The 20,358-nt window shown below is 42.5% G+C and overlaps 2 protein-coding genes across 9 annotated transcripts in view; one reads left to right on the forward strand and one right to left on the reverse strand.

Moving 5' to 3' along the window:
- The first annotated feature begins 7,126 nt into the window (after window positions 1–7,126).
- Window positions 7,127–19,747, forward strand: PGRMC2 (progesterone receptor membrane component 2). Of its 2 annotated transcripts, none has more exons than XR_015700159.1 (3): window positions 7,127–7,559; window positions 16,223–16,657; window positions 17,621–17,757. XR_015700159.1 is itself a non-coding variant. In XM_087738010.1 (3 exons), the coding sequence occupies exons 1-3, from the start codon at window positions 7,193–7,195 to the stop codon at window positions 18,616–18,618; spliced, it is 621 nt and encodes a 206-aa protein (XP_087594136.1). In that variant the 5' UTR covers window positions 7,153–7,192; the 3' UTR covers window positions 18,619–19,747. The 2 variants fall into 2 exon arrangements, 1 of the variants encoding a protein (XP_087594136.1); XM_087738010.1 differs by lacking the exon at window positions 16,223–16,657 and adding an exon at window positions 18,521–19,747 and having other exon boundaries at window positions 7,153–7,559; window positions 17,621–17,776.
- Window positions 14,072–20,358, reverse strand: part of LARP1B (La ribonucleoprotein 1B) — a 44,517-nt gene continuing 38,230 nt past the window's right edge. For 3 of the 7 annotated variants that reach the window (XR_015700151.1, XR_015700153.1, XR_015700149.1), the window contains 3 exons: window positions 19,744–19,931; window positions 18,303–18,442; window positions 14,072–15,188 (listed from right to left, as the gene is read on the reverse strand). The gene's annotated coding sequence lies outside the window, so the exon portion shown is untranslated. The remainder of the gene's footprint in view (window positions 15,189–18,302; window positions 18,443–19,743; window positions 19,932–20,358) is intronic. The other 4 variants (XR_015700155.1, XR_015700154.1, XR_015700150.1 and 1 more) reach the window with 3 other exon arrangements.

A 20,358-nucleotide genomic window follows, 5' to 3' on the forward strand; every position in this document is an offset into this window, starting at 1 on the left:
AAGGAGAAGGCATTCTGTTCCAGCAGAGGAATTTCTTCATCCAATGAAAAGATTTGGTAGACCCTGGTGACAATACCATGTATCAGTGAATGTAAGTGTTAATAACAGAAGTGACTCAGCAAAATTCACCTTATTAACTAAACAAATCAACCAAAATTCTGGCTGCATAATAAGTTTGTAAGTATTATTTATTAGAAAGTGGCAAAGGCTACCGATGAGCTGCTGATGTAACTGCTGCTACCTGATAAGTATAATCTGGCTGTATTCTGCAACTTCCTCTCCTTTCCTCATCAAAAATAGAAAAATAGAAAAAGAAAGGGCAAAAACTGAAAAACATGGACTTTGCCACAGAGGACTTCAGCAATTTACTCCTCACTATGAATGCCTGCCAAAGAACAGGAGCTGCATGTGTGCACAGTTTTCACACGCATCCCTCCAAAAGAAAACTAAAAAAAAAAAAAAAAAAAAAAGACTTATAAGGACAGACTGACTTTTGGTGACTTTGAACCCTGACACATTTTGTCCATTGAAGAAGTCTATTATCAGTAGCCTAATTTACGACTTAACTCTATCTCAGTTTCCCATTACGCGTGAATGATGTAGTTCTACAGATTATGACAACACACTAAAGGAAAGGCGTCTGATCGTATGAATGGTCATGTATGCCTATTTAAAATCATTAGGTCACTACTATGACACATTTACACGTGGTTGTGTATTTACCATTCCCCCCCCCCCTTGATAATGATGTGGACTTTGGGATGGAAGAGAGGCAATAAACTTCTGCATAAGCTGCTTAAATGGCTTTTGCCCTTAACAGCAGCCAATCTCTCTAGGAAAAGCAACACAGTAACAGACACGGCTAAAAAATTTACATTAGCTTGAAGCATTGGTTCCTTCACTTTGATCCTGCGGGGGCACCTCTGAATTCATTGCTGAAATCTCCTAGGATAGCTAGCGACCATTTCCGAAATGACCCCAAAACTGCAGTGTGTAGTCTATTTCCCACCACTACTTATCAAACACAGGTCTGCTTCTATGGTCAGCTACTATGAATCATTGGCTTGTCAAAACAGGGGTCCATTAGCTGTCTCTCTGAAGAGTAGCTTGGAATAGTCCATAAAAAAAGATTGTGATTGAAGACTGAATAGAATGTAAAATGCCTCAAAGACTTAACAGAACTGAGATGGAAAGGCAGGTAAGCAGGACAACGAGACACAAGAATGTAGAACAGGAGGAATCCCAGTAGTGGCCTACTTCTGTCTGTGATCTTTAGCTCACAGCTAGCAGCGTTGTGTATCGCTTAGAGAGAGAACAGCAGCTAAGGTAGACACCCGGGGACAACCTAGCAGATGATGATTGTGGTGAACCAAGGAAATTACCATAGGGATTTTTAACGCAATTGATATCATGCTACAGAACAAAATGTACATGTAAACACAGCAGTATCTTATAAAGATAATCCAAGACAGAGTTAAAATGCAAAAAAAGCATCAACTGAAATCAGGCTAAATCAGTATTAGTTTTGAAACTAAATGAAAAGTGTCTGTGTTAGTGGTGTTTCCTATGGGAGAAGCATACAAACACACAAACCTACCTCTTTTTAAAACTAAGACAAGGTTACTGGTATTACCAAAGTTGTGAAACTAAAGCCACTGGAAAAGCTCTCATTGACTTCAGGGGAATTAACTATATCACTGCACAGATAAACATAATTTGGTTACTTAAGTGCTTGTTTTGCCAGGGTTCTAGTAAAATACACACGGTACAGTTCTGCCCAGTATGCAAAAGGTCACCCCTGTACAGTCGAGAACTGAGTTGGAAGAATGGAAATACTAAAATTATTTGCAGTTGCATTAAGGAGTTCAAATTATTTTCTGACTTTAATTCCACATTTTACATACACTATTTCATTACCTATAGTGCCATACACTACTAGTGCTAAGGCAAAAATACCCATATCTGAGCTCACGAACTGCAACGTACCAGCAAATAGCCTCCTTCCCAGAGAGAGGGAGACCCTCTGGACAGGTCTTATCCCCTATCTCCTTGCTACACTCATGTCTGTGCAACTTGCTATTTTTGTCTTCTTTGTGTTCCTTTATGGAGACCTGCTAAAGAATATTCTTCTGCAGCTCTTACATAGTGCCCACGCTGTCTGCAGACATATCCCGCAATACAGTGAGATTATATAATCTCGATAGGCCTGGGCATTTAGTATTTGTCTTAGAAACATCTAGAGTCAAACATGAAAACATAGTTACTTAGTGTAGGAGCGTGCCCTATTTATACTGAAAATCTACCTTCTTCCCTACAGATGGCTATGCCCAAAGGCCTGCCTGGGTACTTTCTCTGCTGTTTCACTACAGCCTAATTACTGCAGTTGGTTCCAAATATCCCAAATAAGTTGTTTTGTTAGAAACCTGCCTTTGCAAACGCATTGGCATATGTTTTTTGAAAATTTATCTATCTCTAGTACACAAGTCAGTAATTTACTTGACCAAATTTGGAATAATATATGCCAGAGCCACTGTGAGACCAAGAGCTGAGAGCCAGAGTAACCTGAGCTTTCCATCTTTGAAGGAAAGCTGCTCTCAGCTCCTACACCAAGCTGAGCTCCAGTTGCAGCAAATCTACCTCTGGCTCTGTAGCAAGGCACCACCAGTTACTCATCTGGTCAGCGCTTGACCAGCGCTCGCTGGTTTCTGCTGGTCCCAGTCTGGACTATAGAGACTTTTCTGTGAAGCACACCATGAGACAGAGTAACTTTATAATGGCTGAACAAAGGCAAACTGTGTTGCTAGAGATTAACTTAATCTATTTCTGCGATATTATGAGCAGGCATTTCAGATATCATACCATTTACAAAGACTAAGAAATAAGAGTAGACTTTTTACAAATGAAAAACTGAGCCCCACACCAGGAACTATGAAGAATATTAACACTGTTCCAGCCAAACCCAGCACAATGGGTTGATAGGCATTTCGCTATACTGCTATTCATACTGTGTTTTCAAATTTTTGAAAGAAATTTCTGAATAAGTTGTATGCGTTCAGCATCCCTTCATTAAAAGACCCTGTGACATGATATTAAAAGATTTTAGATAGGTCTACACATAGCACTTAACATAAATATGAAATAAAGATGTGTTAAGGAATGTAAGCAGATGCTATTTTGAAATAAGGCATCAAGCATTGCATTGACCTCAACAGTAAGCATTTCTGAGCTGCATCAGCTTAAAACAAAACCGTCACTGCATCCCATACATTAAGCTGGGTTTAAAAATATCCAAAATCAATGGAGCTGATTGATTGTCCTATTATGCCAAATTTACTGAGACATCCCTGCATTCCTTCACACACAGTTCACCTCCTCATCTGTCCTGAACGTAGCCTGTCTTTGCATGATAAGAGATGTTTCTTCAGCTTCCAAATCAATGGAAAATAAACTTGAGCCGTGATAGTGGCTTGCATCAGAGTTCAATTTCTGTTTATAAAGTTGTGCTCTCATTGTGCTTTTCACTGAGTTTAGTCTTCTATTCCAGAGACTGTAATAAGCAGTGTTTGAAAAGAAAAAGTGAAGAATATAACTCTGAGTTGAGGCATTCACCTCCTAATGGCAACGTCATCCAGAAGCATCCTACCTGCTTCTCTCTAAAAAAAAAAAGTTAGAGAATTATTTCATATGTGGAGTGAACAAAGTAGGTGGCAACTGATCTATTTGTGAAATTCTTAGGACAAAGGTGCAATAGTCAGTCATAGTGTATCTGACACATCGTAATACAGAAGGGTCTATTCTGAAGAAGAAAATGTATACTGATGTAGAAAAACATTGCACATCTAACACCAGCGAGCAAATGACTTTAAAAGATACTACTGTTTTTTCCTTGTTGCTAGAACAAATCATGTAAGATATGGCAGAGAGACTGCTATGAAAGTTAATGGCTATTAACCTCCAAGAACTAGAGGATCAACAAGCAACAACAGATGAGATTGCATAGGAATATAGCAATAAATTATTCATTTTCTAGGTATTCTTAAAATTTTGTTAGGTAAAAAAACCCTATAAAATTAAATAATTACTCAAGAACAACAAAAGCTATAACATATGTAATTAGAAACTTGGTAATATTCTTTCACATATGCTTTTTCAGGGCTCACTAAGCTCTTTATGGGAAACTGTGATATGCAGGTATTACTACTTTGCTTGCTCTTCAGATCAAATCCAAACGAATGAATTAGCTGTGCGCTAATTTCAGAATTTGGAAAATTCTGAGGTTTTTTTTTTCACAGCCAACCTAGAATACCCAATTTTCCTTTCACTCCTCTAATCATATTGCTGTAATTACACCACTGCCACTCACAATTATATACATTAGCAATACCTGGGCTCCTCAATCATGGATCTGGATCTATGGCAGCTGGCTGTCAATTAGATCAAATTAAGATTTGTTCACACCAAAAGAACCACCAAGAAGTGCACAGAAAGAACAGCAGAAGCAACGCAGTAATGCTATATGCTATACTTTACAGGGACAGACCTTTTGTCTTGGCAAACCAAAGACAGGTGAGGAAGAAACATTGGAAGCAGTCATAGTGGAGGAACTGTTTTTTTCTGGCATTTCTCTGGCAGGTAAAGCTAACAGCAGAGTAACAAAGTTTGACTGAAGCTGGAACTAGTCTGCCCCAAGACAGGAAGACATTTGCTTGTCATATTTGAGCTAGCAGATCGTGAGTGCCTGTCTTCTAATGATGGTGTTCTGGTACTGAAGGCGGATGCTGCTGCGCTGGGATCTCAACTTCCTTGTCACTTTGTATCTGGACTTGTCTGAGGTGTACGCTAGCAAGGGGGCAACCAGCCAGTGTTTCTCCAGTTTGGAACCTACACGCTTTCAGTGGTTTCTTTCTGCTAGGTTCGGAAATGTTCTAATCCAAGTACACTTAGTACATTTAGTATTTGTATTATACCATTTCTAATGTATTCTTTCGAGTAAAATTCTTCTAAACACGGTCTTTCAAACAATTTCATTTCTTTAGGGCGGGTTCCTGGAACTCCTCTTGGTTTCCAGCTCTTATCTGAGGATCAAAAACAGCTACCATTTTGCTGCACTAGATCCAAGGCTCACAGAAGTAACCCGAGGCATCCTAGCCAAGCCCAGGTAGCAATATAATCTCTTAAGAAGGCATCCAGAACAGACAAATGAATGCTAGAACGCTTACAGTACCCACGCTGATTTCTGAAAGTATTCCTTCCAGAATACAGCAGAACACCTCATTCACGCAGTGGGAAACCACGTGCTTTCAAAGAAATATCTAGACTTAGCCAGTCTATATGAATTTAGAGATAAGGTCTTGGTGGGAAGAGGGGTAAAAGTACTTCACCTCTCTTATTACTTGCTTTTGTTTTCTGAACCCATCTTTAAAATACAAAGGAAGAGAACATAGTAAGATGATGTTGTGGAAAATCTAAATTAAACTCGTGAGGGAAGGAAATCCAGAGGTAAGAGTGCAACTCCATCTTTTTCTCACCTGCACCATAGCTGTGCCCAGACAATCCAAACATATTACAATTTTGTGATAAAAACTGTTAAACACAATCAAGCTGTCACTTGTTGAAATAAAAGGACTTTCTTAATAGTGTTCACTTGTACACGTATTAAATAGAGCCTGCTTGGTTAAGAGGAAGAGCAGTAGTATTTTAATTGCGGGTCTTTGACAAGACCTTAATCCCGTTTCCTCACAGAGATAGTCATTACTGACCCGGCTCAGACAGCAGAAGATTAAACACTTAATCATTACGCAGGGTACGGAAAAAGTAGAGCTTTATGTAAATGCTAAGTATCATTAATGTTACTTTCCCCTGGGTTACGTCTCTTGCACTGTCTCCCAGCCTTTGTGAAAACATTTGAGCTTTCCAACTTTTGTGACTGAGTTATGTAATTGTGAATTATTCTTAAGGCTGATGTTATTAGGCAGGGATGCTTCAGCACCACACAGTTACATGGAATAACAATGGTTTCTCAAGTCCAAAGGACTCCTTGTATCACATTCCAACAGCAGGGAGAGCGGCTGAGCCTGCCTTACGTTCCCTAGGCCTAATTACACATTTGTGGAGCGGCTCCTCAGTGCCATCTGATGAGACGGTCAGTTTTGCTTGGGAACACATTCACAGGATGAGAGGAACAAAAGGGCTACATTCTGCCCAGGTCTTTATCTTCTCTGCAGGTAAGTGTCATCCTGCTGAAATGATCCACATGCACCCACTCTCTCCTCGAAAATAATAAAAGCTTTAAGTCTTTCTCCTCACACAACTGAGCAAACCCACTCCCGGGCATGGGCTGTACTTAACAAGATACACTAAAGCCATCTATGCGTTGCCACTGCTACATTTCACAGCACAAGGAGTAATTCTAGCAGATTGGCCTACGGTTAGTTATCATCTCGTTTTCTGACAGCAAAAAATGGGAGGGTATATTTACCCTAAGCAGTGAAGCACACCAAGCAGTCCCTTGAGCTACCTCCAAAGGTTTCCCTCCACGAATGGCTGCGGTTTCACCTCAGGGGCACGCCTGCCTTCACTCAGCAGACAGCAAAAACCACCTCCCCACCAGAGCTCTGAGCAGACGTGTCGCTTACTCAGCAACCGCCGACAGGGCTTTGCGTAACATGGCTGCACCACGGTGGCCAACACCGCCGGCCTGCGACCCTTTCCCCAGCAGCGGAGACACCCGCGTCCTGCAACCCACCCCGCAGTTCTACCCCGCTGCCCTCAGAGGCTGCCAGCCAGCGCAGCCGAGCCCGGCTTTCGCCGTGGGAGGCGGCAGTGCCCGCTCGCTGCCGTGAGGGGAAGCGAGGCGGCGAGCGACGGGCGGCCGGGCCCCGCCCCTTCTCCCCCTCAGGCTCCCGCCAACGCCACCTGCGCGGGGTGGGGCACCCGCGCAGGCGCACTGCCGGCAGCGGCACCTCTCGCGAGCCGAGAGCCGTTGGGCTGGCGGGGCGTGGCCGCACCCAATTCGCCCGCGGGGCGCGAGCCTGCCGGGGGCGGGGCCGCCTCGCCCAGCCACCAATGGGAAACGGGCGAGCGGCGGGCGGGGGCGGGGTGAGGCGCGGCGGCGGCGGCGGCGGCTGCCTCGCGTCGCCGTGGGCGCGAGCGGGGCGGAGCCGTCGGGCGGGCAGGCGCTGGCCTGGCAGTGATGGCGGACGATGGGGACGGAAGCCTAAGGACTGAGGGGAGCAGCGACGGCGGCCGCGGGGGCGCGGGGGAGCCGCCGGCCGGCGCGGCGGCGGCAGCGGCGGCGGGTGGCGAGATGCTGCTGAACGTGGGGCTGCTGGCACTGGTGCTGCTGGCGGCCTACCGGCTGTACCTGCGCTGGGGGACGCGGAGCGGGCCGGGGGGCGCGGCCCGGCAGAGCCAGGCCGCCGCTCTGCCGCGGATGAAGCGGCGGGATTTCTCCCTGGAGCAACTGCGCGAGTTCGACGGGGCCCGCAACCCCCGCATCCTCCTGGCTGTCAACGGCAAAGTCTTCGACGTGACCAAAGGCAGCAAGTTCTACGGGCCCGGTGAGACGCCGGGGCCGGGGGCGGGGGGGGTCCCTCGGCGACAGCCGCCTTCCCGCCGTGCCGGGCGGGGGCCCCGCGCCGCCCCTCGGCTGCCCGCCGCCTTTCGGGCGGTGCTGAGGGGAGGCGGGGGCGGCGCTGGGGAGGCCGGCGGGGATCCGCTGCGGCGGGCGCGCCCTGCCGCCGGGGGGCTCCTTGCTGGCGGCGCCCGGGCCTCGCCCCCGCTTGGGGGGCGGTGGGTTTCGGGGAGGCCTCGCTCGGGCCCCGGGGTTCATCCGGGGCGGGCAGCCCCCTGCTCGCTCTCCGCTGGGGCCGCCGGCCGCCCGTGGCGGTGTCAGGTGGGAAACAGCCGTGCGGACCGCGGCCTGGCCCCGGCCGCTGCCGCCCGCAACCCGCTCCTGGGCCGGCCCGCCTGCCTCGGCCTAACGGTAGTGGTAAATAGGTGGTGCGAAACGGGTCTGGGTTCCGTTCGGGCCTCCGTCACCATCCAGTTTTCCAGTTGCCTAGATTTGAATGTAAAATGTTTAATTCTTTAATTTTTTTTTCCCCTTCTGTCTTTTCTAGTAGGTTTCCCAAGTGCAGCTGAGCAATGCTTCCTTCATGCTAGCTTTTACGGTTCAGGAAAGAAAACAAACAGCTGGTTACTTTAGGTGAAAATGCCATATTGAGTATGAATTTTAATCAGGATAGAGGCAAGCAGGGAAAGCTCGGGGACTGATATGTTGCTACCATTGAGAAGAGAGCAGAAATCAACCCAATCTCTAAAATAGAAAGGCAGACAATACAGTTCTTTGGAGCAGAAATGTATATACTTCAAAGGTTCAGAAAAGTCTGCTTCAAAGGCAATGTTATGTTTCTGTATTCACATTGTAGATTGTGAAACTGCAACATATATTTTCTTGTAATAAACAGTGTTCTTAATAATGAGGTGGATAAACTTTCTAGTGAGCGCTGTGTTCACATCTATTGCCAAAGGAAATGAGGGTTATGACTGCTGATAATTTTCTTCCTTAAACAATGGTGGTTTGGAAAACCTGATGTAATCAAATTACGCAGGAGTTTTTGTAGGAGGTATGGCAAGTGTCCTTGTATGAGGGGTGGAGGAGAGGGAGGATACTTTTTTTTCCCCCCAGGAAATAGGTCCAATTAAGTAATTATGATTATTATTATTTTTTAATAATCTTAGGTTACAAAAAGAAAAATACAGAACTGGCACGGTACAAGTCTTTGGTTATATCCAGGGAAGTGATAAGCAGTTGTACAGTTGAACTGGGCTAGTATTTTGTAACTCTTGCTACCCTCAAAGTTTGTGATACGAGCTCCGCTGCCAGCTGCAGAAATTGAAACTGCCATAACTGAATCAAAATGCTCTTCTGATTGGGTACTGTGAAAGTTAACAATGGAATCTAAAGTACCTTGCCATGCCTTATTTTGTTTATTGACCAGTAAAGCTGAGAAAATGCAGTCTGGTGTGCTGCAGCATTCATGACACTTAATTGGGCTAGTTCTTTTGTCTCTCTCACTTTAGGGGTTTTTAAACTGAGACCTATGTGCTGACATAAAATACAGGCAATACATATGCTATGTGAAACTTAAAACACCAGTAAGTTGACAGATTGCTTCATAAATTGCTCCATGAAATAATACTGAACCGTAATCTAAACATTCACTTTAACTCATTTGTGTATCAGACATAAATTAAATTTTAGACTCTCCACTGTAGGTGTCATCACTGGTTCACATCATCAACCTCTGGAGGTCTGTTATTGTGAGGAAGCTAAAGCTTTATGTTCTAGGACATCAGTCTGCTTTTTTGATAACTGGCAGCAGTTGGTTTCCCTAAAGCAATGCTTTCAGCTTTTTGTGGAGAGGGGCAAAGGCTTCCCCCCCATAGTGAGAGATTGCCTTTTTATAACAGAACCGACATCATCTTTGTCGATCAGATCTCTGTTACTTGGGACCATGCACATTAGGATAGTGATGCTCAATCTGTGCATCATCAGCTGTGTGTTTTCTGCCAAACGTGTTGATTTTTGAATCGTGCTGACGTGGTTTCCCTGTGCGGAGGCATGTCAAGGAATATTTTATTGCAACTGTTTTGTGGCTGAAGAGAAAAAAGGCTAGTAGGTGGTTTGCAGGCCTTAAAAGATCTGAGAAGAGTTAAGCGGAAACGTCTTCTACAGCTGGTTGAGACCTTTTCAGAAAGACTTCAGTCAGAGTAGCCAGATGCCCACAGCAGTTCTCTTGGTAATTTTATGCCTCATAGCTGGAGTAGGGCAAGGGAAGTGCAAAGCACACCAACAAAGCCATGGACAAATTTTCTTTAACAGAAGAAACAGTTGATGGTACTGGCTTTGCTGACATGGCGGGCTCAGACTGTGAGCCTTTTGTACCTTGTTGAGGTACTGATGTGAAATACTGCTTCAGCTTTGAAGGCAGCAAAAAGCATTGACTGCGGGCTCACTATCAAATCTTAAGTATGTCCTGACTGCTGGGTTAATATTGAGTAACGTGGCTGTCTCAGAAGGCTTCTGATGTCTTGAAATTAAGGTCTGGGTTTTTTTCTTCACTGTAGTTTGGATGCAAAGGTGTTCCTTATTTTTCTGCTTATAGCAGAAGGCTAAAAATACATGGGGTTGTCATCGAGTCCAGATTTTTGTCCAGCAGTTGAGATGCCATTAAAACTCCCAACAAGCTTCTGATTTTATTAGAAGCTCTCCTGTTTTTAAGTTTCTGTCTACTGAATCCTGTTATACTTTGGTCTTTCATTGAAGAGCCCTTTACATACATACAGTTAAGTTTTGTTTTTTTTTTGTTTTTTTTTTAATGGATAGACTTCAAGTCATCCTTTCAAACAGCCGTGACTGAAAACTTCAGTCTCTTGAACATTTAATTGAAATGTTTTCCAAATTTTTGGTTTTTCTCATGTTGTCTTCTTTAAGCCTTCCACAATTTATCTCATTGGTATCCTACTAGTCGTTGTTATGTCTAATGGATTTTAGCTAAGAGCAAGAAAAGGTTGTATCACACATTTAACTGTCTGTGCCTCCAAAAATCATTTTGCTTACAGTGAACTCTTAATTAAAAACTTTACTTGCCGAGTTCTTTTCCAAAATGCTGCTTCCTGGGATAGTCCTCTGTCCTGCAAGTATGCCCTTTGTTTCAACACTTCGCTTTTAGTTGTATTAAATACCACCTCTGTGCCCAAATGAGTAAGTGTCCTAGAATGCTTTGCTCGGTTATTAATTTTAATTAATTACCTTTTCTTTTATCACCCACAAACTCTAAAAGAAATAAAGTAAACAATTAGCAGCTCGCTATTAAAAATACCATGTAACCAGAATTTCAAAGAAGCTGTTTTGGGGTGATTTCCCCATCTGTAATCACATCTCATGACTCAGAGTCTAATGATTAATAGCTTTAGTGTGTGTGTGTGTTGGTTTTATGCCCTTATAATGAGAGACAGTTTTTACTGTTTCGTTTATCGCTACATTTAATTTTATGTTTGTTTGCGTCAAGATTCCTGGTAGTATATTGGTCAATAGAAGGGCATAGTAAGAGTTAATGTTAGCAAATCTTAATATCTAGCATTTAAATTGGCATGCCAAGATAATGCTGTAAACAGGTTTTGATTAACTTATCAAATACTTTGTGCAGTTATGAAAAATACATGGCTTTGAGCATGACAAAGCAAGATTATATGCAATCCAGTGTATACAACTGTTCCACGTCACTTCTTGGTTCTTAATGTTTCATGATTTAAGAAAAATCAATTTCCTGACTTTCCTTCGCTGCAATACATTGTCACTGTCAACTCATTTCTCATCCCACTCTTGTCTTTCAAAGTGTCGTGAAGATTTCTGCCTTCCAGTTTGCCAAGAGGAGTAGATTCGGTCGTAGTAGTTCCTTTCACAAAATTTTCCATCATAGTTCAATTTTTCATTAGGGGAAAATTATCTTTATTTCATGTTGCAAATCCAGTTAGGAACCGCAAAGCTGATGCTGTTAGACTTCCGTTGGAACTGAGTGCTCTAAACTTCATTGCGTCTCTCTTTAAAAGATGCTACTGACGCTTTTCAATGCATCCTTTATAAGGGTATGGTTAGAGTGAAATGTTGCAGGAGGGACATCATATATGTTGTGTTTGGAGAATTCTGTTAAGGGTGGCCTTATCTTAAGAACATGACAGGCTGAGGGTTTACAGATAAGTACAGAGGATAAGACTGGGGGGAAAGAAGAGCTTCCTGTAAGGTGTGTATCTTCTCTGTCTTTTTGATGTTTGTCAGCTCTTTGGTGTCTGTGTAACGGAGGTGTCTCTTGCCCCGGGACTCAGCTTTTCAAAGAAACAGCATTTCTGGATAAAGAAGCTAAAAGTTCCTACCAGTCGTAAAACTAAAAAAGTGTGTACGTGCATATTGGCGAGAGATTGTTTCCACACTTCTGATGAAAGGGAGTAGTGCCCTTGCCACCAGGATGAAGGGGTTGTTCTAAGCCCTCGGTCCATGTTCACGGAGAGCAAGGACCAGTAAAGTGGTTTTGTGCAGGAAGATGCATCGCTCTGTCTCCTCCTCTGCTTCGTCTGTCTGTCAGCTCTCTCTTTGTCTTTTTTTTTTTTTTTTTCTTTTTCCTTTTTTAATAACCTGAAGATATTCCTCAAAACTTGAACAACCGTGTGCTTGATAAAAGGTCTGTGTAAATCCCTAGTTCCTATTTAAACCATTCAGGTTGCAGTCACCTGAGGTTTGAGGGGCCTGATCAAGCGGGTATGCTCAAAGCAAGATACATTAGGATGTGATAGTGGCATCATTGTTAATGACATATAGATGTTAAATCCAGCACATCACAGTGTAGCTCTCTTTCATTTAATCAAAAACCTGGCCAGCATTGCTTGCCTTGTTAGGGAGTAAACTAGTGGCCAGAGCACTTCTTGGGTCATTTGGGTCATTGATTCTTGCGCTGTTTTTCACAGAGTTAAAAAGGAATCAAGCGAAAGAGAGAGTGAGGCCCTCTGGTCTTGTGCCTAAGAAGTCAGGTTCAGACCCGTCTTTCTAAGCAGTTCCCATCTTAGCACGTAGACTTTGTGGATCGCTCACCTAAGAACACTTACTTCCCATGCAAGTTGTAACTTCAAATTGACCCACATCTTTCCTTTCACGTAAATCTGGAGCAGCAAACTTAAAATTATGTCACCTTGAATTCCCAGTGATAAATGTTATTAGAAAGCTTCTGCTTTCAAGCTGCATCTCAAAATGGCTTTGTCTAATTTGGAGCTTTTCATTCCCTCATAAAAGATGCAACACTGAACAAACACATGTCAGGATTCAGATGGAAAATTTTAAACAGGCAGTGGAGATTTCGTTTTGATTTGGAGTGGAAAAGGTAGACAAAGCGGTAGAATAGTGCAGCTGTCAATAATTTCGTGGTCTGTCTCCCTTTGTTCCTTTAACTTAGATTAAAGGAGAGATTAGTCTTTATTCCTGTCTGCAGTTTAAGAAATGTTGTCCGTGAATTTCTAAGCTTCAGACAAAACTGCGTTTTCTTTCCAGTGGCTGCACGGAGCCCACAGATGCAAAGAACATCTGGTATGCTTTGCATTGGTGCTTGCTTGGAAGTGCTTTTCGACTACTTGAAGAAACCAAAGCTGGTTTAAAACTGAACCTTGTTAACCTGTGCGTGGCTTCTTCAGGAACTCGTATGAGCCTTGTGAGAATGAATACAATTCTTAGATGACAAATCACTTCATTAGATATAAGGTCCACGTGCGGCTGTTTGTGGTGCAGTCCCTGTGCTGACAGCTGGAGCAATCCAAAGTTCAGTGTACGGTGTTCACCTTTGTTACTGGTCTTGGAGCAATAGTCTGGGATGTTGTGCAAAGCTAGTATAGGACTGAAATGGTCAGACAGCCTCTTTGATAAACCAAGAATATCTACTCAAAAGTTGAACACCAGCATAGGTTTTGCTGGGGGAACTATTGCCCAAACTAGTTGAAAATTGAAACACGTGCTGTTCCAAGATCCAGTTTAGCCTGTTTTGGAGCAAGTGACTAGAAGCAGCGCTTCCAGATAAAAACTTAGGCTTGGACAGCTTCATATCTCAGATTTTTAAATACAGTGTTAAATGTTAAATTTATTTTTCCTCGCCTGCTGTTGTTTTAGGGTGTCTGCAAAGAGAAATCAAGTCTTCATTTGAGAACCAAAACAGGGCTAGGGGATGCAGAAATCCTGAGTGCAGGAATTGGAAAGGTATTTTTACTGGCTGAAGAGACTTTGATTTTGCCAATTCTCAAGCTACCTGGTTCATTTGTGAATAAAGATGAATGCCAGGCTGGAACAAGATGTCAAATTCGTCAAGGCGGCCAGATTTTTAACTGGATTCTGAAAGAAAGTGAGGATCTGCAGGTGGTGGGTAGCAACATTTTGCATGCATTGTAGCTTAGAGAAGGGCATACTTTATACAAGGTAGAGTTGTAAGGTAAATGAGGACTTTATAGAGGGGAAAAAGGCAGTGCATAAATGTGGGGGTATAGATGTGGAGATATGTAGGCAAATATGTAGTCTTGATAACTGTTTGGTCTCGGCGCTAAAATATAAAAAAAGGCTCTGAAACAAAGTGTTTTAAGATGTGAAAGCAATGATAGGAAGAAAAGCATTCTTCAAGGAACAGAGTTTTCCTTCATGTAGGGCTCGTAGCTACGTGTAGCCAAGTAACACGTAGCAGATGTGTTTTAATGGGTTTTGACACTTCCCTGACTTCCCTTTTGTTGTTGCGAGATGCCAAATAGGAGCGGAAGGAGAATTTTTTTAAAGAAATATGTGACTATGAAATAGCGAATTTGGGAGTACAGCAAAAGAAAACCACCGCAAGTTTGTGGTAGGGTCTCGAATAATCAGTTTGGTGTACGTACCTATGCTAATAGCATCTCTGTTTGCAATCTCTTCAGTATGTCTATCGTGTCATGGTGCAATCAATTATTTAGAACAGGAGACAGTCTAAATAGGTAGGCAGACAAAAGGAAAGAAGGACTGTGGGTAGGGCTTGCAGAGTAAATTGCATCTGGTCGTGGAAGAACTCTGTGGGAGTATGTCTAGGATTGCAGTAACGTCTCTACCTCAGAATCATGTTCTTGAAGCACGTTTTCTCCCCAGGGTTCTCTATGCTGGCACCTTCCTGGATGCTTCTCCAAGTGCAACAAAATCTGATAGGCAAAATATCTTTTTAAGACTGTTGCACCAGTATTTGTATAAAAATGAATAATAGACTAGGGCTTATAGCAAGACCCCAGACCTGTATATTCTATATTAATATAAAATACTGTACTTCATCTCAGTGTAAAAGTATCTGAACGGAAGCTTTAAATCTTGAAGTAGATCGTTCATACTGAGATCTCTGAGCTGCTGCTTTAGCAACCCTGCAACTAAGGTGAAGCCTTTTTTTTAAATAATCATAATTTAATATTTGCCTTTTAGTAAAGGACTAAAGAATGGCACACATTTCTAAGTTACATTCGCAGAGCTGGACTTTGAGATGCTGTCACGTCCAAAGGCTGGTTTTCACTAGTTGGCATTCTGTTGAGTGCTTGGACCTGGCTTGATGGTTTCTCTGTGACTCCTGAATACTTCTGTAGTAAAAGTGCTGGAATGTTAACATTTACATTCAATTTTAGAAATGAAAAAAAAAAAATTCGGTATAATAGCATCTGACATTACAATATATTTGCAGAAATTTTGCATCCATTAATTTTAATGCAAACTGATACATTCTAAAAGCATTCATACTTTCAACTAAGTTTATTATTGAGATGTAAGGGTGTTCAGGGCCTGCCACTGATAAATATAATGTAATTCTCTTTTTACTAGCAATAATTGGGCTCAAGCTGGTGGACCAAGAGGTGGCATCTCAGCAGGCGCTGTAAAACTCCATAAAGCACTAAATGCCGGGTAGAAGGGAAGGGGAACAGCATGCTTCTCTCACTCTGGTTAGCCAGAATTTTGAAAACGCATTATGCAAGTAGCTAGTAGGGTTTATGGAAATATTTGTTTTAAACACTTCAGAGAAAGGGAAAACTGGGGACAAAATACTGTTGGTGGGGAGGTTAAGTAGCAATTTATAATCGCTCTTAAGGATTTACTGATTGCGTGTGGTCTTTGTAAGAACTGCTTATAGCTCCCGTGTTCTTCATTCAGAACATCAAAAACTGGATCACTTGAATGACAGCTGTTCTGGAGTGAAGTGAGACTTTTTGTTTGAAGAAGCTCTATGTTATGTTGCAAATGATGGCCGTCACTACCTCTTACACTGTTTCACGGGGAGTGACTGAGCATGCAAAACGCATAGATTAAATATCTTGGTATAGGATTGATTTCAGTCTCTGAATCCTGTTTTTCAAATAAACATCTAATTCAGAATACAAATAGGAAAAAGAGAGTTCGCAAGCCCTGTTGACTTTGTTTCTCTTCAGCATAAATGTAGTCCCTGATTCCAGAGGTAGTTACTGTGAATGCCGTTCTGGAGCTAAATGTCTGAAAGGACGAGTATAGAGATGCTGTTAATCATTACGGTTGTCTATACGGCCAGATTTGTACAGTGCAAGCTTCCAGCTGATAGTTCTTTCTCTGATGTGTACTTCTTGTGAAATTCTGCTTTTAAATCAGTTGGTTTATTTCCAGAGAGACAGGGGAATTGTCTTTGGCATAGAAGACACCCTTCTGTTCTCAGGTTTGCCTGTAAGCAACTTACAAAGCCAAGCGCTCTGGGGTGGAGAGACGACAGCAGTTCTGGTGAGGACGTAGTTTCTTCTAATCCATATGGTACTCAGGTTCCCTGCCTCAGGAGTTCTTCCTGCTGCATTCAGCCTCTGTCTCAACCCTGAAGTCAATGCCCGGCAAGAGCAGATAGGTGTGGTGGCTGGAGCAAGCGGCCTGGGAGGAAACCAGCCTCTCTGAATGATTTCCTGTGGCTCGTCCTGGTGCAGAAGAGGTCTGAGGTGCTACAGCAGGCAATAGAGGGGGTGAAGGCCAGTGTGTTGCCACTTGCTTGTGTTCATTCTTGCCCATGGGTGCTGCCTTTTCTTCAGGCTGACGGCCACTGTCGTCTTCCGAGAGGTAAGCCAGAGAAGGGTTCTGGCCTTCTCATCTTCAAGTAGTGACCACTCTTTGTAACGCCTCGGGCGTTTCCCTGTTGCTTAGCTGCTGCAGTTAGTGCAGAAAATTTTAAAGTGGTTTTGTTTTGTGCTTTTTTAAATTGAGCTGAATTAAGGTATTTGTTTTTATAACAGTATGCTTGAAGTTCTTTAGATTAATTAAAATTTGGGAAAGCCAGTTACCAACCTCATCCTGAAGGTTGTTGGTTTGCAAATCAACTTGCAAATCAATTTGTAATAATATTTGACAGTCATTGCTCAAAATTTTACTAGCGTATTTGGGCTGCTTTACATCAGTCAAAAAGCACAAAGGCAGTAGTTGCCTTACATTCTTAACGTGAAGATTTGTGCCGTTTTGAAGAACAATACAGGATAGGTATATGGGTGATCTGCTGCCCAAAATAAATGAGGTTATTTTCACAGAAGAAAGAAATGCGTCAGAAGACGCACTGTCTGTCAAGTACGTAGAAAGTTGTGGTGGTTCTGTAAGTGAAGTGAAATTATTAATTAGCACTCTTAAGTTCTACTTATTGATAAAAGTCAATGGATTTCTAATTAAGATGTCTATACAATTTGCTTCTATTCCTGCCTGACTTGTAAATACTCTGTTTTGCTTAATAGAAGTGCATTTCTCTTGAATTCCAGCCTCCAGTCCCTTTGGAATTTACATCAACTGACTTGCAACAAATGACAGGGATTTTCCCAGATATCCCTTCAAAGCTATTTTCCTGGTTCTGCTTCTCTCAGCAGACTTTACCTCCTAGTGATACTTAAGATTGAATTGCAGTGCTGTTGAATGTCGAACAGCTATGGCGCTGAAACTGCAGAAGTTTAATGTATGGCCTTGGCAGACTATGTAAAGAACTGAGATTGGTCACCATAAACAAAGAACTTGAAGGTATCGATTTTGTCTTTTTGTTTTCAGAGGGTCCATATGGAATATTTGCTGGCAGAGATGCCTCCAGGGGACTAGCAACTTTCTGTCTAGATAAAGATGCACTCAGAGATGAATATGATGACCTATCGGACTTAAATGCTGTACAGATGGAAAGTGTAAGAGAGTGGGAAATGCAATTTAAAGGTAAATTCTCAAATTAGCAGCACATCTTTAGCATAAGGAAATGCTTTTAATTAAAATGACTGATTTGGGCTTGGGGCAGCTTTTGAAGAGATGTTGACGGTAACATTAATAATGCAATGTGGTTTTCTTAGGAAAAGACCAGGGATTTCAGGTTTTTCTTACACGGGGAGGATTCTGCTAGATCCCACTACAGCTTTTTCAACCTTTTCGTTTATACAAGAAAGCTGTTCTCTTCTCAGCTCTTCAGCGCAGAATTTCACTCTCGAATCTCAGTGTAGCTTAGCTGATGGACTTCCTGCTCACAGGCTGTTGGCTTTGGACGCCATGGAATTATCATTAGGACCAAGAGTTGTTTTGGCACGAAGGGTTGAACAAGTTTGTCTGGAAATAATTTCTCAAAAGTATGGAAATAGGCCTCTGGAGGGTGGGGGAGTCATTTTTCACATTAACCAAAATCAAAACAGGCTGAGGGAATTTGTGCCGGTTTTAGTAGCAGCGTTTTCAGCCCTTGTGTGATAAAGCTTACCTGATCAGGTACGGGAGAATTGAAACAAAGTACCGGTAGTAGAGAAGGTAGTGAGCAGCAATGGTAGCAAGATTGTTTTAGGAGAGCTGAGCTTGCTGATAAGTTGCCATCGATTTCAGCGATTCAGGTTCAGAACCTTACTGTTGAATTGCAGCAGTGCAGGCTAACTGGCAAATGCAGCTGTATTTGATTGTAATGGAATCATAAATCTTTTTCAGAAAAATACGACTACGTAGGTAGACTCCTAAAACCAGGGGAAGAACCATCAGAATACACAGATGAGGAAGATACCAAGGATCACACTAAACAGGAATGAACTTTGTAAACAACCAAAGTCAGGGGCCTTCGGAACTGCAACCTCTTATTCCCCATCACAGAATGTCCTGCATCTTTGGGTACAGTTCATCTGCTGCGAAAAACATTCAACAGGTTTTGTACAAGGAAAATAATATACTCACAAATGAAGATTTGAATACTAGACATTATTTGTGCTGCCAAACTTTTTGTTGCAGTTTATTTGTAATGTCTGGTTAGGCTTCGTTAGTGAAGAGGGGCCAGGGATTTAAAGGCAAAAACGCTATTCCTTTTTATCAGTAAGCTGAAGCCTTCAAATAAATAGTATATACTACAAGCTCTCTAAAAGACGTGAGTCTTCAAGCTCAGTGGAAGGTTTGAATTTTGTTTCGTGTGTGTCTTCTCCTTCAGCATTAAAGCCAGATGTACTCATGTACATCAGTATCAGTAGGTTAGACTACTGAAACTGGTGTTAAAATGTGAATTTCCAATTTTGTTTTGTACGTGGGCGTTTAGTAGCCCTGGCAGAATACTTCAGTTCTCTAAGAGAAGTCCATCTAGATTAGGATGGGGGTAAAATTCATCCTTTTCTCAAAAGGATTGGGTAAAACTGTTTCCTCTGCAACAACTATTATCTGAAGCCTGCCTCTCCCCCCTTTTCCCATCCTCTAAATCAAATCAAATCAAATATTAATTGTGCCTTATTTCGCTTACATAGACTTGAATTGTTTTAAGGGACAGCCCCAAAATTGTGGTTTCATAGTCACTACAAGCAGCATTGAGACTGAAGTCAGAATGTTCTGTTGACTGGAAAACCTTGATGTCATTCTGTGTATAGAATGTAAAAGAGGAATACTCAGTGTTACTGCCATATGTTAATACTACATATACTTAAATTAGCATTGTGATGGCCAAACGCATACTCCCATGCTTCTTTTTAAGTAATTACAAACACACAAAAAAGTCACCCTTCCTCCTCTTCCAGAAGCTGCCTAACTTTTGGGAGCGTAGCCTTCACACCCCGTAGAGTGAAGGGGCGTGCGCGCGTGTGTATGTGTGCGTGTCTGTCTGAATGCAAGACTTGGGAGGGTTTGTTTCTGCAGATATTGTAAATACGAGTACCATTTTAATAAAGCATGTACAATACCAAATGTGCTGTCAGACTTTATGTAGAAGCTGTTCAGCGGAGCTGGAATACGATGGAATACAAAGTAAGAGGAAGAAGTCTTGGATGGAAAACACCCCCCGCTATTAATGCCGTTCCTTGTCCGCGTGGCGTTATTTTTCCTTTCAAGTCTCGGCTTTTGAAGAATCTTGAAGACTTACTCAGGTAAGCTGTATTGAAGAGAATAAACCTATGGCAGTGCCTTTACGGTGGAAAAACATAAGCGATGTAGATAAAGGAGCAGCATTTTAGGAAATCACGTAACGTACAGTAAAAGGAGTACGTCTCGTGGCACTAATAGGACAAGGACGCTGGAGATCTAGACATGGGTGTCACTCAACATATTGTAGAAATTTCACCGTCTGTTCTGCTAAATTTGTAACGGTGACACTGTTAAGTTCCGGACTTGCGGCTTTATGGCTTTCATCCGTACCTCTGTTTGCAGACTTCACCTGTGATTAGCCTACCCCAACAGATTTCTATGTATACGTTCTGTTGAACTGGAAATTGGGAAATTCCAGGGACTACCTCCTTTTTGTTACTGTTTGACTGGGAGAGATTTATATTGATGTAAATGAAACAAATAACCAAAAACCC

This window comes from Nipponia nippon, unplaced genomic scaffold (genome assembly GCF_047370975.1).
Source record: "Nipponia nippon isolate SJK-2023a ecotype South Korea unplaced genomic scaffold, ASM4737097v1 scaffold_6, whole genome shotgun sequence".
In the NCBI taxonomy this organism is placed as follows: Eukaryota; Metazoa; Chordata; class Aves; order Pelecaniformes; family Threskiornithidae; genus Nipponia; species Nipponia nippon.